The sequence below is a fragment of the Falco rusticolus genome, chromosome 6, assembly GCF_015220075.1.
Source record: "Falco rusticolus isolate bFalRus1 chromosome 6, bFalRus1.pri, whole genome shotgun sequence".
NCBI classification, from domain to species: domain Eukaryota; kingdom Metazoa; phylum Chordata; class Aves; order Falconiformes; family Falconidae; genus Falco; species Falco rusticolus.
Window position 1 is genome coordinate 40,745,273 of NC_051192.1, and position 13,538 is coordinate 40,758,810.

At 37.4% G+C, this 13,538-nt stretch overlaps 1 protein-coding gene across 5 annotated transcripts in view; it reads left to right on the top strand.

Moving 5' to 3' along the window:
• The window catches only part of ADGRG6 (adhesion G protein-coupled receptor G6), a 112,799-nt gene that overhangs the window by 53,324 nt on the left and 45,937 nt on the right, over positions 1 to 13,538 (top strand). For 3 of the 5 annotated variants that reach the window (XM_037392451.1, XM_037392452.1, XM_037392450.1), the window contains exons 5-10: positions 1,198 to 1,266; positions 4,520 to 4,603; positions 6,055 to 9,096; positions 11,602 to 11,687; positions 13,070 to 13,122; positions 13,203 to 13,256. In XM_037392451.1, coding sequence (XP_037248348.1) covers positions 1,198 to 1,266; positions 4,520 to 4,603; positions 6,055 to 9,096; positions 11,602 to 11,687; positions 13,070 to 13,122; positions 13,203 to 13,256 — 3,388 coding nt within the window. The remainder of the gene's footprint in view (positions 1 to 1,197; positions 1,267 to 4,519; positions 4,604 to 6,054; positions 9,097 to 11,601; positions 11,688 to 13,069; positions 13,123 to 13,202; positions 13,257 to 13,538) is intronic. The other 2 variants (XM_037392453.1, XM_037392454.1) reach the window with 2 other exon arrangements.

Genomic DNA, 13,538 nt, shown 5'->3' on the forward strand with positions numbered 1-13,538 from the left:
CAAGGGGAGATAACTTACAGTAGGCATTGATACTACTGCTTAATATTATCAAATATATTGGGGGGGACGGGGGGAATCCCTCATTCAAGAGGTACTAGAATCACTTAGAACATCCTTTCTGGAGTTCATAGGAAGTGTACCAAGGAAAAAAAAAATTAAAAAATGCTGAGTTTTAGTATTTGTTGAGGATCACATGTTTTAAATTCTGCCCTGTTTTCGTCAGCAATACATGTAATGGTATCTGTAGTGTGACATGATTTCTCTGTTGAGGCCCCGTGCTTCATCTGTTCTTGCATCACAGGAAATATTTTCCTAGCTATCTTTATGAGCTGATGGGTGGTGGCTGTTTAATTTTATGGAAGGATACAATGTTTCATGAGAGAACCTCATTGAGTCAATATGATTCTGAAGCAGTAAAGCAAAAGCCAAAAGGGCAACGCTCCCAGTAGATTCAGATTATGCCATGCTCTATGGCCCCGTTATTTTCAACACAGCATGCAAAAGCAGCTGTATCTGCAGCTGAACCGCTGGGATACACAGTGTCATTAATGCAGTTTCACCAGTTCTTTTTCTGTAGCCATTCTTATATGCCCTGTTTTTTTCTCCAGATCATCACAGTGTGTGCATGTCAATATGAATAAATCAGTAGAGATACAGAGTTATAACATTATCTGCTTATAAATCATGCATACCAGAATATTAATCACACCCACTCCCTGAGCAGAGGAACAAGTTTAATCACCTTTTATCTGGTTGGTGTCTGTCACAGGTTGATTACTCACAAGTGTGTGGCAGGTAACCTGTGCCACAGCAGCGGAGCAGGGTTGCTTCTCCAAGGCACACATGATTACTCATAAAGATTGCATAAATCCTATGTCCATGCTGACCCCTCCACTTAAAGCCATTTCACAGAGTACACACAAGCTGCATTCATTTAATGCAATGCTATTTAGTGAAAGCTAAGAAAACTAGGGAATGATACTTTAACTTGCAAGTCAGCAGGGTTTTCATGGATACCTCAGTAGCAACAGAAAATAGGAACACTTTGGCTCTTACAGGCAAACGACAGTATCCCTTTAGCCACCGAGAGAAGTTAGGAAGAAGACTGTCACGGCAAGATACAGTATATTTTGAGACATGATAGTTTTATGCCCAGTAGCCAAACCTTTCTAATTATTCTACTTTCTTTTCCTAAAGGATCATACCTAATTCCCTCTTCTGCAATTGAACCAACCAGTTGTGCAAACCTGGGAAGCCTTTGCCAAGGTAAGAAGTCCAGGTCATTTTCACAGTTTCATCTTTGGTAAACCTTTACCATGGGGTTTTCATTCCCTTTCTTTTTTGTTATTGTTTCTAAAAGGGTGAACTGCAATAAAAAATAGCAAGGAAAGGAATTCTTTAGTCTCATCAAGTGTGTGGGTGTCCTGTACGTACAATATGTGGAAAAAATGTGATCACTCCCTTGATAATACATTTTCCAAATAGTCTTCATTATATCAAAACTGAATTAATTGAGTGCTTTCATTTCTTTCTCCATTTCTTCTCCTCCTGCACATTTTGACGGTAAAATATTAACCAGGGTAAGAAGTGGATGCATCTGTAAACAAAAAATGAGCAGATGTAAATAAAGGAACTGACTATTCATATTTTTTTTCCCAATAAGCTATAGGTACTTGTGACAGTAGCAGGTAAAAATTTAACATCAAACTGCAAAATCCAGAAGCTATTGGCTAATGAAATACTTGTTACATCATTTACCAATGGTTTATTATTGTAAAAATCACCCCAGACAAGAATTCATTAGGTGTCTTTAAAGATCAGCTCAGTTGAATGCAAGGAATAGGTAAACCCTAAAGAATTTCATGCCATGTGAATTGGACATGCAAGGACAGTTAATTCTTTCTGCTCTGCTTAGAGGCTGAAGTTCTATAAAAATGTTCAACATGAACAACATCAGCCCATTTCCAAGACCTTCATGAACACAGACCTGCTTATGAGGTGGAATGCCATGTTAAACTTCAATCACAGCAGCAGCAGCTGCACCCAAAATGTCTAGCTCTGTAACCCTTTTCAGGCTGAACAGCGGAAGAAGGAGACAGAAGAGAATTAAGTATAAAAGGGGATGAGAAAGTCACAGAACTCTTTCAAAACCAGCATTTAGAAGTAAATCAGACTTGGTTTAAAAATAAAAAGGAAAGTGCACTCAGCTTGGGAAGCCACTAAGAGACCTATGTCAGTCTTCAGTATACTTCTCCAAGATTTTCCTGAGTTAAATTTAGTTCAGGTTCTTGGAGCATATTCTACTGGTCTTCACAGGGAAGGTAAAATGCCAATTATGTCTGTAATCAGATTTCAAACAGTAATTTTCAGGCATCATATTCACAAAGCACAATATGATCTAAATACTGCTACTTGAATACCTTAGGTAAATGTCACAGCAACAGTTATTCAGTATTAGGCTTTTTATATGTAAAGGTTAATATAGCCACCATATAAAGAACTTTGTGTATTCTCTTGGAAGAACTCTGAGCATTTCCCTCTATCAAAATGGCATCTTGTGAAAGGACAGAGAATATCTTTCATTAGGTCAGCTAATATGGCTGCAGAAATGGACACACTTACAGTGATACAAGCCTGCCTTTCTGAAAGCCTCAGCCTTTTTCCAGCTGTATTAACTTGTCTAGTAGAAGATAATGCCTCTAATAAAAGATGCTACCTTTCAAACTTGCCTCTCTTAACTTCTTAGACCAGGGGTCCTCTAATTATGGCCCGCGGGCTGGATATGGCCCCCCAGGGTTCTCAGTCTGGCCCCCGGTATTTATAGAACACACATGGCGGGGGGAACCAAGCAGCCGCAGATGACTGCCTGCCACTTCATCCGCGCGCCGGCCCCCTGTTTAAAAAGTTCGAGGACCCCTGTCTTAGACCATCGCATCTCCAATAAAGACTACGAATACCTGCATGAAGATAACACTCTTTCCTTCTCTGCAAAGTGTTTGGTAAAGTGTCACTGGTGTTCTGTGTTTGTCACTTTGGAAGTGGCGGATGAGATTTACCCTGTTCATCATCAGTATCATTATTGTCATAATAATGAAAATCATAAAAAGTCATCTGTCTATTTCTGTCAGCACTGCAGATTTATTTTAAACTGAGAGGCCAGTTTATATTCCTGTTTTGTTTGTTTGTTGTGTGTTGTGCAAGAGCACCAGTAACACAGTTTGTGGATGCCAGATTATGTCAGCTACATCTGATGAAAGATCTGTTTTCTCCATTATGCTTAGCAAATATTTTCATTCATTGGAAGATGCCTTCTTTAACAGCATTGGCTGGAAGATACAATCAGTAAGAAGCCTTGTCTACCTGTCAGACAATATAGCCCTAAAGTTTCATATAAAAGCAGCTTTTTTTGTATAATAAGGTTCACTTTATACACTCACTTTCCCAGTTAGAACCTGGCTGCTGCAGTGTCCAACTCTTCCTTCTCTTTTCCCAAGTTTCGTGTTTCACTGAAACCTGAACATAAACCTGCTCCCAAAGATGAAACCTGAGTTTATGACTTTCAGACTCAAAAATGTTAGCTAAAACAACCTCACAAAAAATCCAAAGTGCAATTTCTGCCTAAAATACAGTCATTTAACCTTTCCAGGTTGGTTCTTGCTCAAAATCTTCAAAACTTGTGCAACGCTGTGAGATTATACTTCAGTAACCTTCAGATTGTTCAAAGAGTTTTCAGGAAAAAGAAATCTGTCAGAATATGCATTTGCATTCCCTGGGAGTTACTAAATAAAATCAAATTATTTTCCAAACTATTATTTGAAAATTCGATGTCATGATCTTTGAATTCCTCTAGCATGTGTACCCTCCCAGTCCGCTGTGGGTGAAATTTGCAGTCTGGGCTCCTCACTGATTTTGAGAAGTGTTCTAGCTGCTTTGTCTGGGAAACATTTGCCAGGGTTCTGGGGAGTGACTCCCATTAGTGCCAGTGGGAACAGTACAGTTGAGATCCTATATGAAGCTTTCAAAATATATATTCCACTTCAATTATTCTGGGTCTGATTTCAGTTCAATGGAGTTAATTAGATTCTTACATGGGTGTTTTAGTTTCACATTTGTGTGTCATCTTCAGTCCCTGAGTAGGGACAATTATTCTTTCCACAAGCAATATTCTAAGTGCATGCCTCTTAGAACTTATAAGATCTACTTTCTGGTCTTTGCACAACTGTTTGGATCTGAAGCTCTCATAAGAGGATTTTGAGTTTATGAAAGTACAGGACTGATCTTGCAAACCTTACACTGGCAAAACTCCCACTGAAGTCAGTGAAAGTGAAGATTGCAGGACTGGGATCTCAGTTCATATCCATTCATCTTTGTGCAGAAAAAATAATGTGTTTATTTAACATTTATGGCATTGTGTGCAGATGGTTTCATTTTACATTGCCATGCATTGTTCCCATTTTGTCTTACCTTATTAACATTCATGTTTCATTCAAGTTCACCTCTTTCTCGTCTTTATTACCAGCTACTGTAAATGCTACTACTCCTACACCACCCACTGTCTCCACTAACATGCCCGATACTAATAGAAACGATAAGCCAAACAATGGTAAGAAATCCTGTGTTACATTTTTCCTTGTACTGTGTCTAGAGAAAATTTATTGTATTTTGAGGTGTTTTTTTCATACTATCATAATGTCAAGGGTCATGTCTCAGGTCTGATCTCATTTACATGTAAATAAATCAGGAGTAGCTTCACTGGACCATGTAAAAATGGTGTAAATGAGAACAGAACAAAATGTGGTGTTTATTTGTATCATGTTTACCTGGCTCTTGTACAAAAGGGACTCCCTTTGTGTCATACTTTGTGTTTACCCATGCAAATAACAAGGGAAGGGAGAGGGATTTTTAAAACGGGTCTGAAAAGAACCATCCTACTGAAATGTTTTAAGTCTGCACATTATGAGGCATAATCTAGCTCCTGCTTGTGCAACCAGGGTGGTAGTATGCTGGGATTGTCTGTTCCTCACTAGTCAGGCACAGGAGCCAAGTGGAATCGTTCCTATGGAGCAAAGCCACTTCCACTGAGTCAACAGGAATCTTTCCACTGACTTCAAGAAGAGCTGGATCAGACTTTACTAGGGAAAATGTTGACAGTATCAGATATCATTCACTTTTCATTTAGAAAGATTAAGGGAAAAAATAAGGTAGTAAATGAGCCTATTATTAGCACAGGAAAAAAGCAGGGATTTCTTTTAAGGTTTTCTCAAATTCTATGATATCACTGTCTCCTAGACACTGAGCATCATTTTGTGAGGCACTGTTAAAATACTTCTTAATTTGTTAAAGATCATTGTTAAACATTATTAACCACACAGAGATACATTTCTACAATTTTCATCTAAGGCTTAAAGATATTTTTTGTAAAGATTTATTTTTTCAGTGTACTCCACAGAAATAAATTAGAACCTGGGGGGGGTTGTGATTTGTTTTTCTTTCTTCTCCTCCCCACCCTCCCACCCCACCCCCCACCCCAAACGCATCAGTTGCTACTGTAGGTTTTAAAGTTGCTGGAGTATTTTTTCTCTTGGCAAATAATTTCTTGTACATTGGCAATCATGCAGTACAGTAGACAGTGTGAAAGAATTTATCTGAATTAAGCCTGTTTGAATTTACTAAGCTGTTGAAGTAAGAAGAAAATACTGAAAATTTCTTTCAAACTGTGCTTTTTTCTTTTTGTGGAGCCACTCACTCTATGTTCACCATCAGTAGTTAAGTCTGATTTTCGTAACTACAGAAGGAACTGAATGCCGTAATGTTATTATGAATAAAAACTGGACAATTAAGTCCCTTCTTTGGCTTTGAAACTCCCAAGAGATAGTAGAAGTACTAAGAAAAATAACACAAATTAATTTACAGTAGAAGAAAATTAAACTCAGCTAACTGGCATAATTTTCCAGTCTTGGTAAGTTGATTTTTACACTAAGAGCAGGCAGGAACAGACAGTTAAGTTGCATATATTTTCTTTAATCCATTAACTCTGTGGCTTGCTACACACAGACCTGCAGGAATTCAGACTTCCTGCTACAGTTATCTTCCGAATGAAGAGAAGTTTACCTGAATCCTCCCATTCACGACCACAGAGGCAGCAAGAATCTAAGATAAAAGGGGTCAAAACCATAGGAATTATCTCAACCCCAATTATTTGGCCAGTGAAACAAAGGCCTCTCCATTTCAGTAAAAACTCAGCAGATGAGAACCCAGAGAGAAAACACATGTACAGCTTGTTTCTTCCAACTTTGTCCACATCAGATGCTTCTGAGGAGACCAGCAACAATACCTTGGCTGCTTTTACAGAAAAAAATGACCTAGATAATACTGTCACAAATCAGTTACCAAATGAAAATATTTCATATTATTCTAGAAGTTCATTTCGTGGCACTTTTGATACAGCAGATGCTGGTACAAAGCCTTCTGAGAATGCAGCAGTTCCTCTTCTTCAAAGCAGAAGTCCTAATGCAGAGAGAGCCTGGACTTTGGCAAATAGGCTAGATCATTCTGAGTCAGTGTTCCACTCTCCTGTTAGCAGCAGCAGCAATGCTTACGGACACAAAAAAGAAACTGTGTGGATTTCATCCTCCAACAGCAGCACAACCAATTTCATGCATGTAGGCAATGTCTTGGAGCATGTGAGTTTGTGGAATAAGACAGTATTTAATTATCATACCACCTCTGACATTCAAGAAGACAGACATTCTAGGTTAACTATATCACCTATAAAGGAGAAATCGTCATTCCAAAAAAGTAAGCTAGATTTTCTAAACTTCACACCTGAAAGTTTTAACCTGGAAATGATAGAGAGCAATGCTGATAGGAAGACGTTTTCTCTGTTAGCAGCAAGCAGTGAATTTCCATTTAGAAAATCTATGCACCTTAAGGAAAATCACTCAGGAGGCATTACAAATCTAACCTCCGTGGAGACTCCACATGCAAACCCAACAACTTTTTTTCAAAACATTAAAAAATCATACACAAGATTTATGCCTGATGTCCAACAGACAGATTCAGTCCTAGAACACGGTAGGGAGCTACTAACATTTTCAGCACTTTTGGTAGGAAGAGGCTGGACAAGCTCAGCATTTAACCACATTGTAACGACCCTGCCTGTTTATCAACAATCATTGACTGACCTATATTTGGAAAGCGACAGCATATTTATATCCAGTAGCGACTATTGGTCTCATTATTTAAAACATTCAGGATATTTTCAAAAGCCAAGTGAGACCCTAAGAAACGGAGTGCTAGAGAACAATTTAGATGCATTTCCTGATAGTAATGAAAATGAAGAGTCAGCTTTTTCCGTATTAGAGCCAGAGAATAGAGTTGGCAACTCCTGGGACTCAGGTTACTTGGATTTTCCAACAAAATATGTAGGTATTTCCCCTTCTTTAACAGCAAGTTTCTGGACTGTTTCCTATCATTTGAAAGAAGTATCTCAAGTATTTTCTGGGGAGCCATCAGAAAATTGGTGGCTTTCATTTAATAAACTGCTTTCTTCCCCAACAGAGGGATTGCCATCCATTAGTTCACTTGCTAAGTCTGACAGTATCTCTGAACAAACATCTGCCATTAGATTATTAGATCACAGAGCTGAAGAAATGAACTTCTTTAGTCATGCATCAACTTTAGAAACACAAATCTTTAGTTCATTTATGCCAGGACTTTCGAAGAGAATTTCAGAAAGTGGTGGCAGGACAATATCACAGTTGCAGTCAGCAGTGAACTTTGCAAACCTAACCATGTCTTTGAACAGTCAATTTTATTTTGATTTTCCTTTCCCTTCCCTGGAAGCATCTTTGAGTCAACCCTTTTTACAGGTACAGGTAAGTCCCTTTGATAAAGTACTTGAAAAGTCCACAGAAAAATTAATGATATTTGATAGTTTGCACATACAAATCAGAACTGACATAACTGATCAAACCAACACGACCCTCCTAAGCAACAGGCAGCAGCTTGTGTCTGTCCTTCCAACACATTCAGGAACCCAGACTTCATGCTCAAGGGATAGCCAAGCTGCTTTCTTGATCAATACACCAATTAAGAGTACAGTAAACAGTACAAGAACACACAGATCACCACAGTCTCAACATCTTTCAGCAAATGATGCTGTAACAAATAATATTGATAAAGCAAGAAGTAAAGTTCAAATAGATGCAGGTGTTTTTTTAAAAAACATAAGTTTGATGAGTTCTGACTTCCTTCCAATGACATTGTCTTTGGAATTAAGGCACGTTCTTCAGTCAGACTCAAAAGTCAGAATCAGCGTACCTCCTAACAGCTACTCCACACCTCCACTCCCACAAAGTCTTCAGAACCATCTTGATACAATTTTTCCAAGCCTGATCCCTCAGTGGGATGTAGCAGAGTTAAGCTTGCCAACCACAGTAACACGAAGAAGACATCTAACTTTTTTAGGACAAAACTCCGCTGAAAATCAAGGGGACAGTCTGAGATACTCTCTACGGGCAGTAGAACAAGAAATCATTGGTGATGATGAAGACATAAGGAATTCTGCTGTTCTGACATCAACAAACATATTGAGGCTTTCCAAATGGGCTTCAGAAGAGAAGGTGTATGGATCCTTTAACAAGCACAGAGAAGGAACGTCTTCTCTGAATATTGTTAGTCCTCATGCCTTGGATTTTGAAAATGCTGATTATGGACATTTTGCAAATCTCTCTTCTATTTTGGAGACATCAAGAACTGCAATAATGAAAGATGTGATACCTTTGCCACCATCATACAGTGGAGTTATTATTCAGCACAAAGAGACCATCTTGAAGGGCACTCTGATGACACCTGCAGCAGCAATCCATCACTATTCCATGCAGTCCCAAATGCCAGTTTCTTCTGTAATGTACCATCAGTCATCAGCTTCATCACATCTTCATTCCTTGGCCAATTTACCATCTGGAACAAGACAAAATACCACCTCTTACCCACCACTAAAACAACTTACTAGCTCTCCTGCTGTCTTTTTATCTTGTTTATGTTACACCTTCACTGAGCTGGGCTGCCTGTGTCAACCTGAGGTCAACTACAGTATGTCAAGCCGTTAAGTTAGATGTAGAAAAAACCCAGATCATCTTATCTATTAGATATTCAGTTGGTAGACTGAATGTAGAAGTAGCTAGCTTTCATCCTTTAGATATTGATCCATTTAGCATACAAAAGATTTTTGAATACTAATCAAGTACAGTAGAAGGGAATTTGTACATCTTAGTGACAGTAAATGTCAATAACCGTGATTTCTAATTTTGTGTGCTTCTCTAAGACAGCTCTCATGAGACTGTGAGGATAATATATGGGTTGCCATGTATTTTGATAGATTTTTATGCCATTTTATTGTCTGAGGTTGTATGAATGTTTTTCATTACAGTATTCATATATTTGTGAGGATTTATGTGCAAAAGCAAAGATTTTCCCAAAAGAAACTTTGATAATTTGCCTAACAGAATTAAAAGAACAAAACCTGGTATTTCATTGATCATTATATTTTGTAGTTGGTGGGTGGTGTGGGAGAATTGGTTTTTCCAGGTTCTTTTTCCTCTTTTTCAATTGTCTTTGGCTACTTTCATCAATTTTCTGCCCATAAAATATTTTTTTTCATTCAGCGTTTTGAGGTGGGATTTCCACTGTTTAATTTGGAGAGTGAGAAATCATCTTTAGTTTTCACTATCTGCCACTGCAGTCTCCTGAGAGTCTTTAAAAATGTAGATTAGTTTTTTGTTCTTGTTCTTTTTTCACCTCATTAAAACATGCTTTGGGTCACCATCTGGTGGAGATCTTGAAGCTGTTAACTAGTTTGTAGTTACTATGTTTGATTTTAAAATAATTTGCATATTCCTATATTAAGGTGATTTTATCCATATAAATAATTACATAAATAAGGTTAAAATTATATATATAGGATTATATATTAATGTGTGAGAATATATATAATGCACACTTTCTGTATGTGTGTGTGTAGCACGTATAAAAGGTACAGTATACATAGAGGATTTAATATATTATATACAGGGATATATACATATAAATGAGATCCAGCTCTCACAAGTGTTTTCAACTGAGCAAAGTCCAATTTTCTACTTCCAAAGGCTTTTTTTTCTCTTTTAATTGAAACTATCACAGTAATAATAAGAAACTAAAATACATTTTCGATTAAACTGCACACAAATTTGTGTGTCTGCTAAGTTAGGGGAAGAAAAAACAAAAATAAATCAAAAACCAAGCAAGTTCATTCTACCCATATCTAAAATCTAATCATAGCTTACCAAAGAAGGTAACTGGTAAACCATCTTCCTGTAAGACATTCATTTTTTAGGATTTTATTGCAGAGGAATTTTCATACTAATCTCAGTGACCATATGATCAATTCCATAATGAGAAGAAAGAGCAATACTCAGGCTAGCTCATGAATAGGATAGTAACTAATATGCACAATTAAATTGGAAAATACTGACTTCAAAATTTTTCCAGATACTTGATTATCTGTGAAGTTATAAAATAATGAAATTTGCTCCACCTAGAATAAAAAGTCTTTTATTTAGAGTCAGAAAGATAGAGTAATTCCTTTACAATCAAAAAACAGAAAGGGATTTCTGTACAATTGTTGTCATGTACTGTTCTGTCCTATGTAAAGTCTCTGCAAGATTTAGATAAGATTTATACAAATACATGTATCTGTGATCAAGACTCATAACTTCATTTTCTAACAGCCTTGAACCAGGCAACGCCACATGTACATACTCATACAAGTGAATTGATCCAGAAACTCTTAAACCTCCCCCACATCCTGAGAAATTTTATCCAGCTAGAGCATACAGAAGATTTAGTAGCTTAATGAAAAAAAATTAACTTGTGAAAGGTGTAGACTTTTAACACAGAGCATAACTATGAGATCATTTGATGTTATTTACTAGATGTGAAATCTTTTAAAGCTGCCTACAAACTAATGAGCTTAATTCTATGATCTGGCCATCAACCAGGCCTAAGAGCCAAGACTATGTAGTGAAAAGAAGAGCTGGATATCCCTTCTCCCACCTATTTCTGTCCTCATTTATCTTGTTACTTTCAATTGATGAGCCTTATTCGCTCTCACAAAGTTTTTAGTCCAATCTGCATTGGTTGAATTCTGCATTATAACAATATGGCTGAGAGGAGAATTTATCCATGTAACAGACTTCAGTAGTTATGATTATTTTCTAAATTCATGACACTTTCATAATCTTGCTTTTACACACCACATAAAAGGCATATGCAAAATACTATTTATATGTACATTGTGAGTTTCCATGTCACATTTCAAGTGTCTCTAAAAATATGGAGAGGGAAGGAATTCTCATCTAATTCGACAGGACTAGTAAGAATGGGCCCAAGCCTGCAGGGCTTGTTTGCTCCAAACTTGCATAATGCCAAAAAGAGCTTGAGGTGTTCCTGTACCTGGCGTTCAGCCAATCTTTATATTCATCATGAAACTTAAGTTTTGTTCTTAAAAAGGTAAATTTGCTCATTTTCTAACATTATAATGCTGTTTCTAATGGACAGGTGGACTATTCTACAGGATATCTATAACTGTCTTTAGTTCCAATTCCGACTCAGTATCTAAAGTACATGATGTGGTTGCAGAATGGGTAAGTTAAGTTTTCTTTCCTGTGTGATTACCTATATGAATCTGCCCCACTGATGTTATCAATCAGAAAAGGAAAAGAGACTACCAAATAAATTATTAAATTAATATGTGTTCTCCGAAGAACTTTGTATTATTGATTTGTGCAGTAATTAATTCAGGTTTAGCTGGGGCTATTAGGCACTGTGGATAGGATTTTGAAATGTCTGCACTATACTAGCCAGCTTCATAAGAATTGTAGATACTGAGATTTTGGAAAGTGTGGTGAGATCAGAATTGTCATTGAAGGAGGAAAAGAGACTGAAAGATGTCTAAGTTCCAACATCTCTCTATTCAGAGCAAAATTTTTTCTCCCCAAATACCAGTGTGGTTTTGAAGTTATATTGTGACAGAAATAATAAAAAAACAGGCAGTGTGTATTTGTGTGAGGCAATACACTTTTTTCCAGTTTACCCTAATATTCTCTGCTTCAGAAGTCTTCTGCTATAGGTCAGTTGTTGGAGTTTCTAGTAGCTCCTGGGTTTTCAGCCCATTTTAGCAGACATAAGCTCCTTTCTGGGCCCTCTGGGTAGAGGATTCTTGAAGTTCTTGCCTCTGAAACTTCCTTCTGTTGGAATACAGATATTCTGTCCTTTCTGACAGTATACATAGTGGCTCTCACACAATCTGTAAGTAGTCTTTATACCAGTTAAATAACATGAACATAGGATGTCATAAATATATGGCAATTGTTCTTTATTTTTCTTTTAATAAACCTGGAGGCTTTTGGCTTTCAGAAGCTAAGGACCTACAGTCATCTACAAACCAGAAATGCAGCCGTCCAACCCTGCCAAGGTTGTCCTTTTAGCCGCAGTAGCCAGGCAAAGTATGTAGGTGCCTGAACCAAAGAATCTAGAAAGGTGTCTCTTGGTCCTAGCAGAGTATGCAAAAGTGTCTCCCAGGGAGAAAACTGAGCAGCCATTGTCCACTCAGAATACATAATGCAAAGGTCTGAAATAAAGATCATAAGGTTGTAGACTTTTAGGTGAAAATTGACCCTGTAGTTTTGTCAGTAAATCTTTTCTAATTGAAGTGTTTCTGAGAATTTAAGATGAGGAAGAGAGGGAGAAAAGAAAAAGTTCAGCATCCTGTGTACTCACCTATTCACTGTGTCATGACCTTAAAGAGATTTCCTTCTGTCAGTAAAAAAGCCCACATCTCTCACTACCAGTTGTACATCTAATGTAACAATCACCTCACTGAAATGGGAGAATGTTCTCTTTGCTTTGAAAAACTGAAGGGAATTTCTCAAGGGGGAGAAGGGTAAAATTCTAACTCTATCTTAAGCAACAAAGAGCCCCATTAACATCTCACCGTTCGTGTGATCAATGTCTTCCTGTTTTTCAGCTAAACCGTACTTTCCAGAACTGGAATTACACTGTATATGTGGTCAATATAAGGTAACTGAAGGGGGAAGATGTTTATGCCATGTTCCTTATGAGAATTAGCCCACCCTAATCAATGTTTATTTGTTTTATAGCATCTACCCTGGCTCCATAAAAGAGGGAGTAAGAGAAAAAAGAAGTCTCAAAAGGTAACATATTTAAAGACATTTTCTTGATAGAGGCAACGGCTGCTATTACAAGGGGCTTTACAGCAGACTTTATTGTCTATTATTGGATTCATTGTCTATTACTGGGCTATGCTCCAGTCTGTAAATATATGACTGCTGGTGAGCTGAGTGCTCTGGATGTGCTCAGAAACCTAATACTGGTTATTGTGTTTGGTTTGGTTTAAACCTACTGAGCTTTAAACCTTAACAGTTCATTTTTTCAGAGCTCAGGTATCATCTGTCACAAAAATGAATAGACATAGC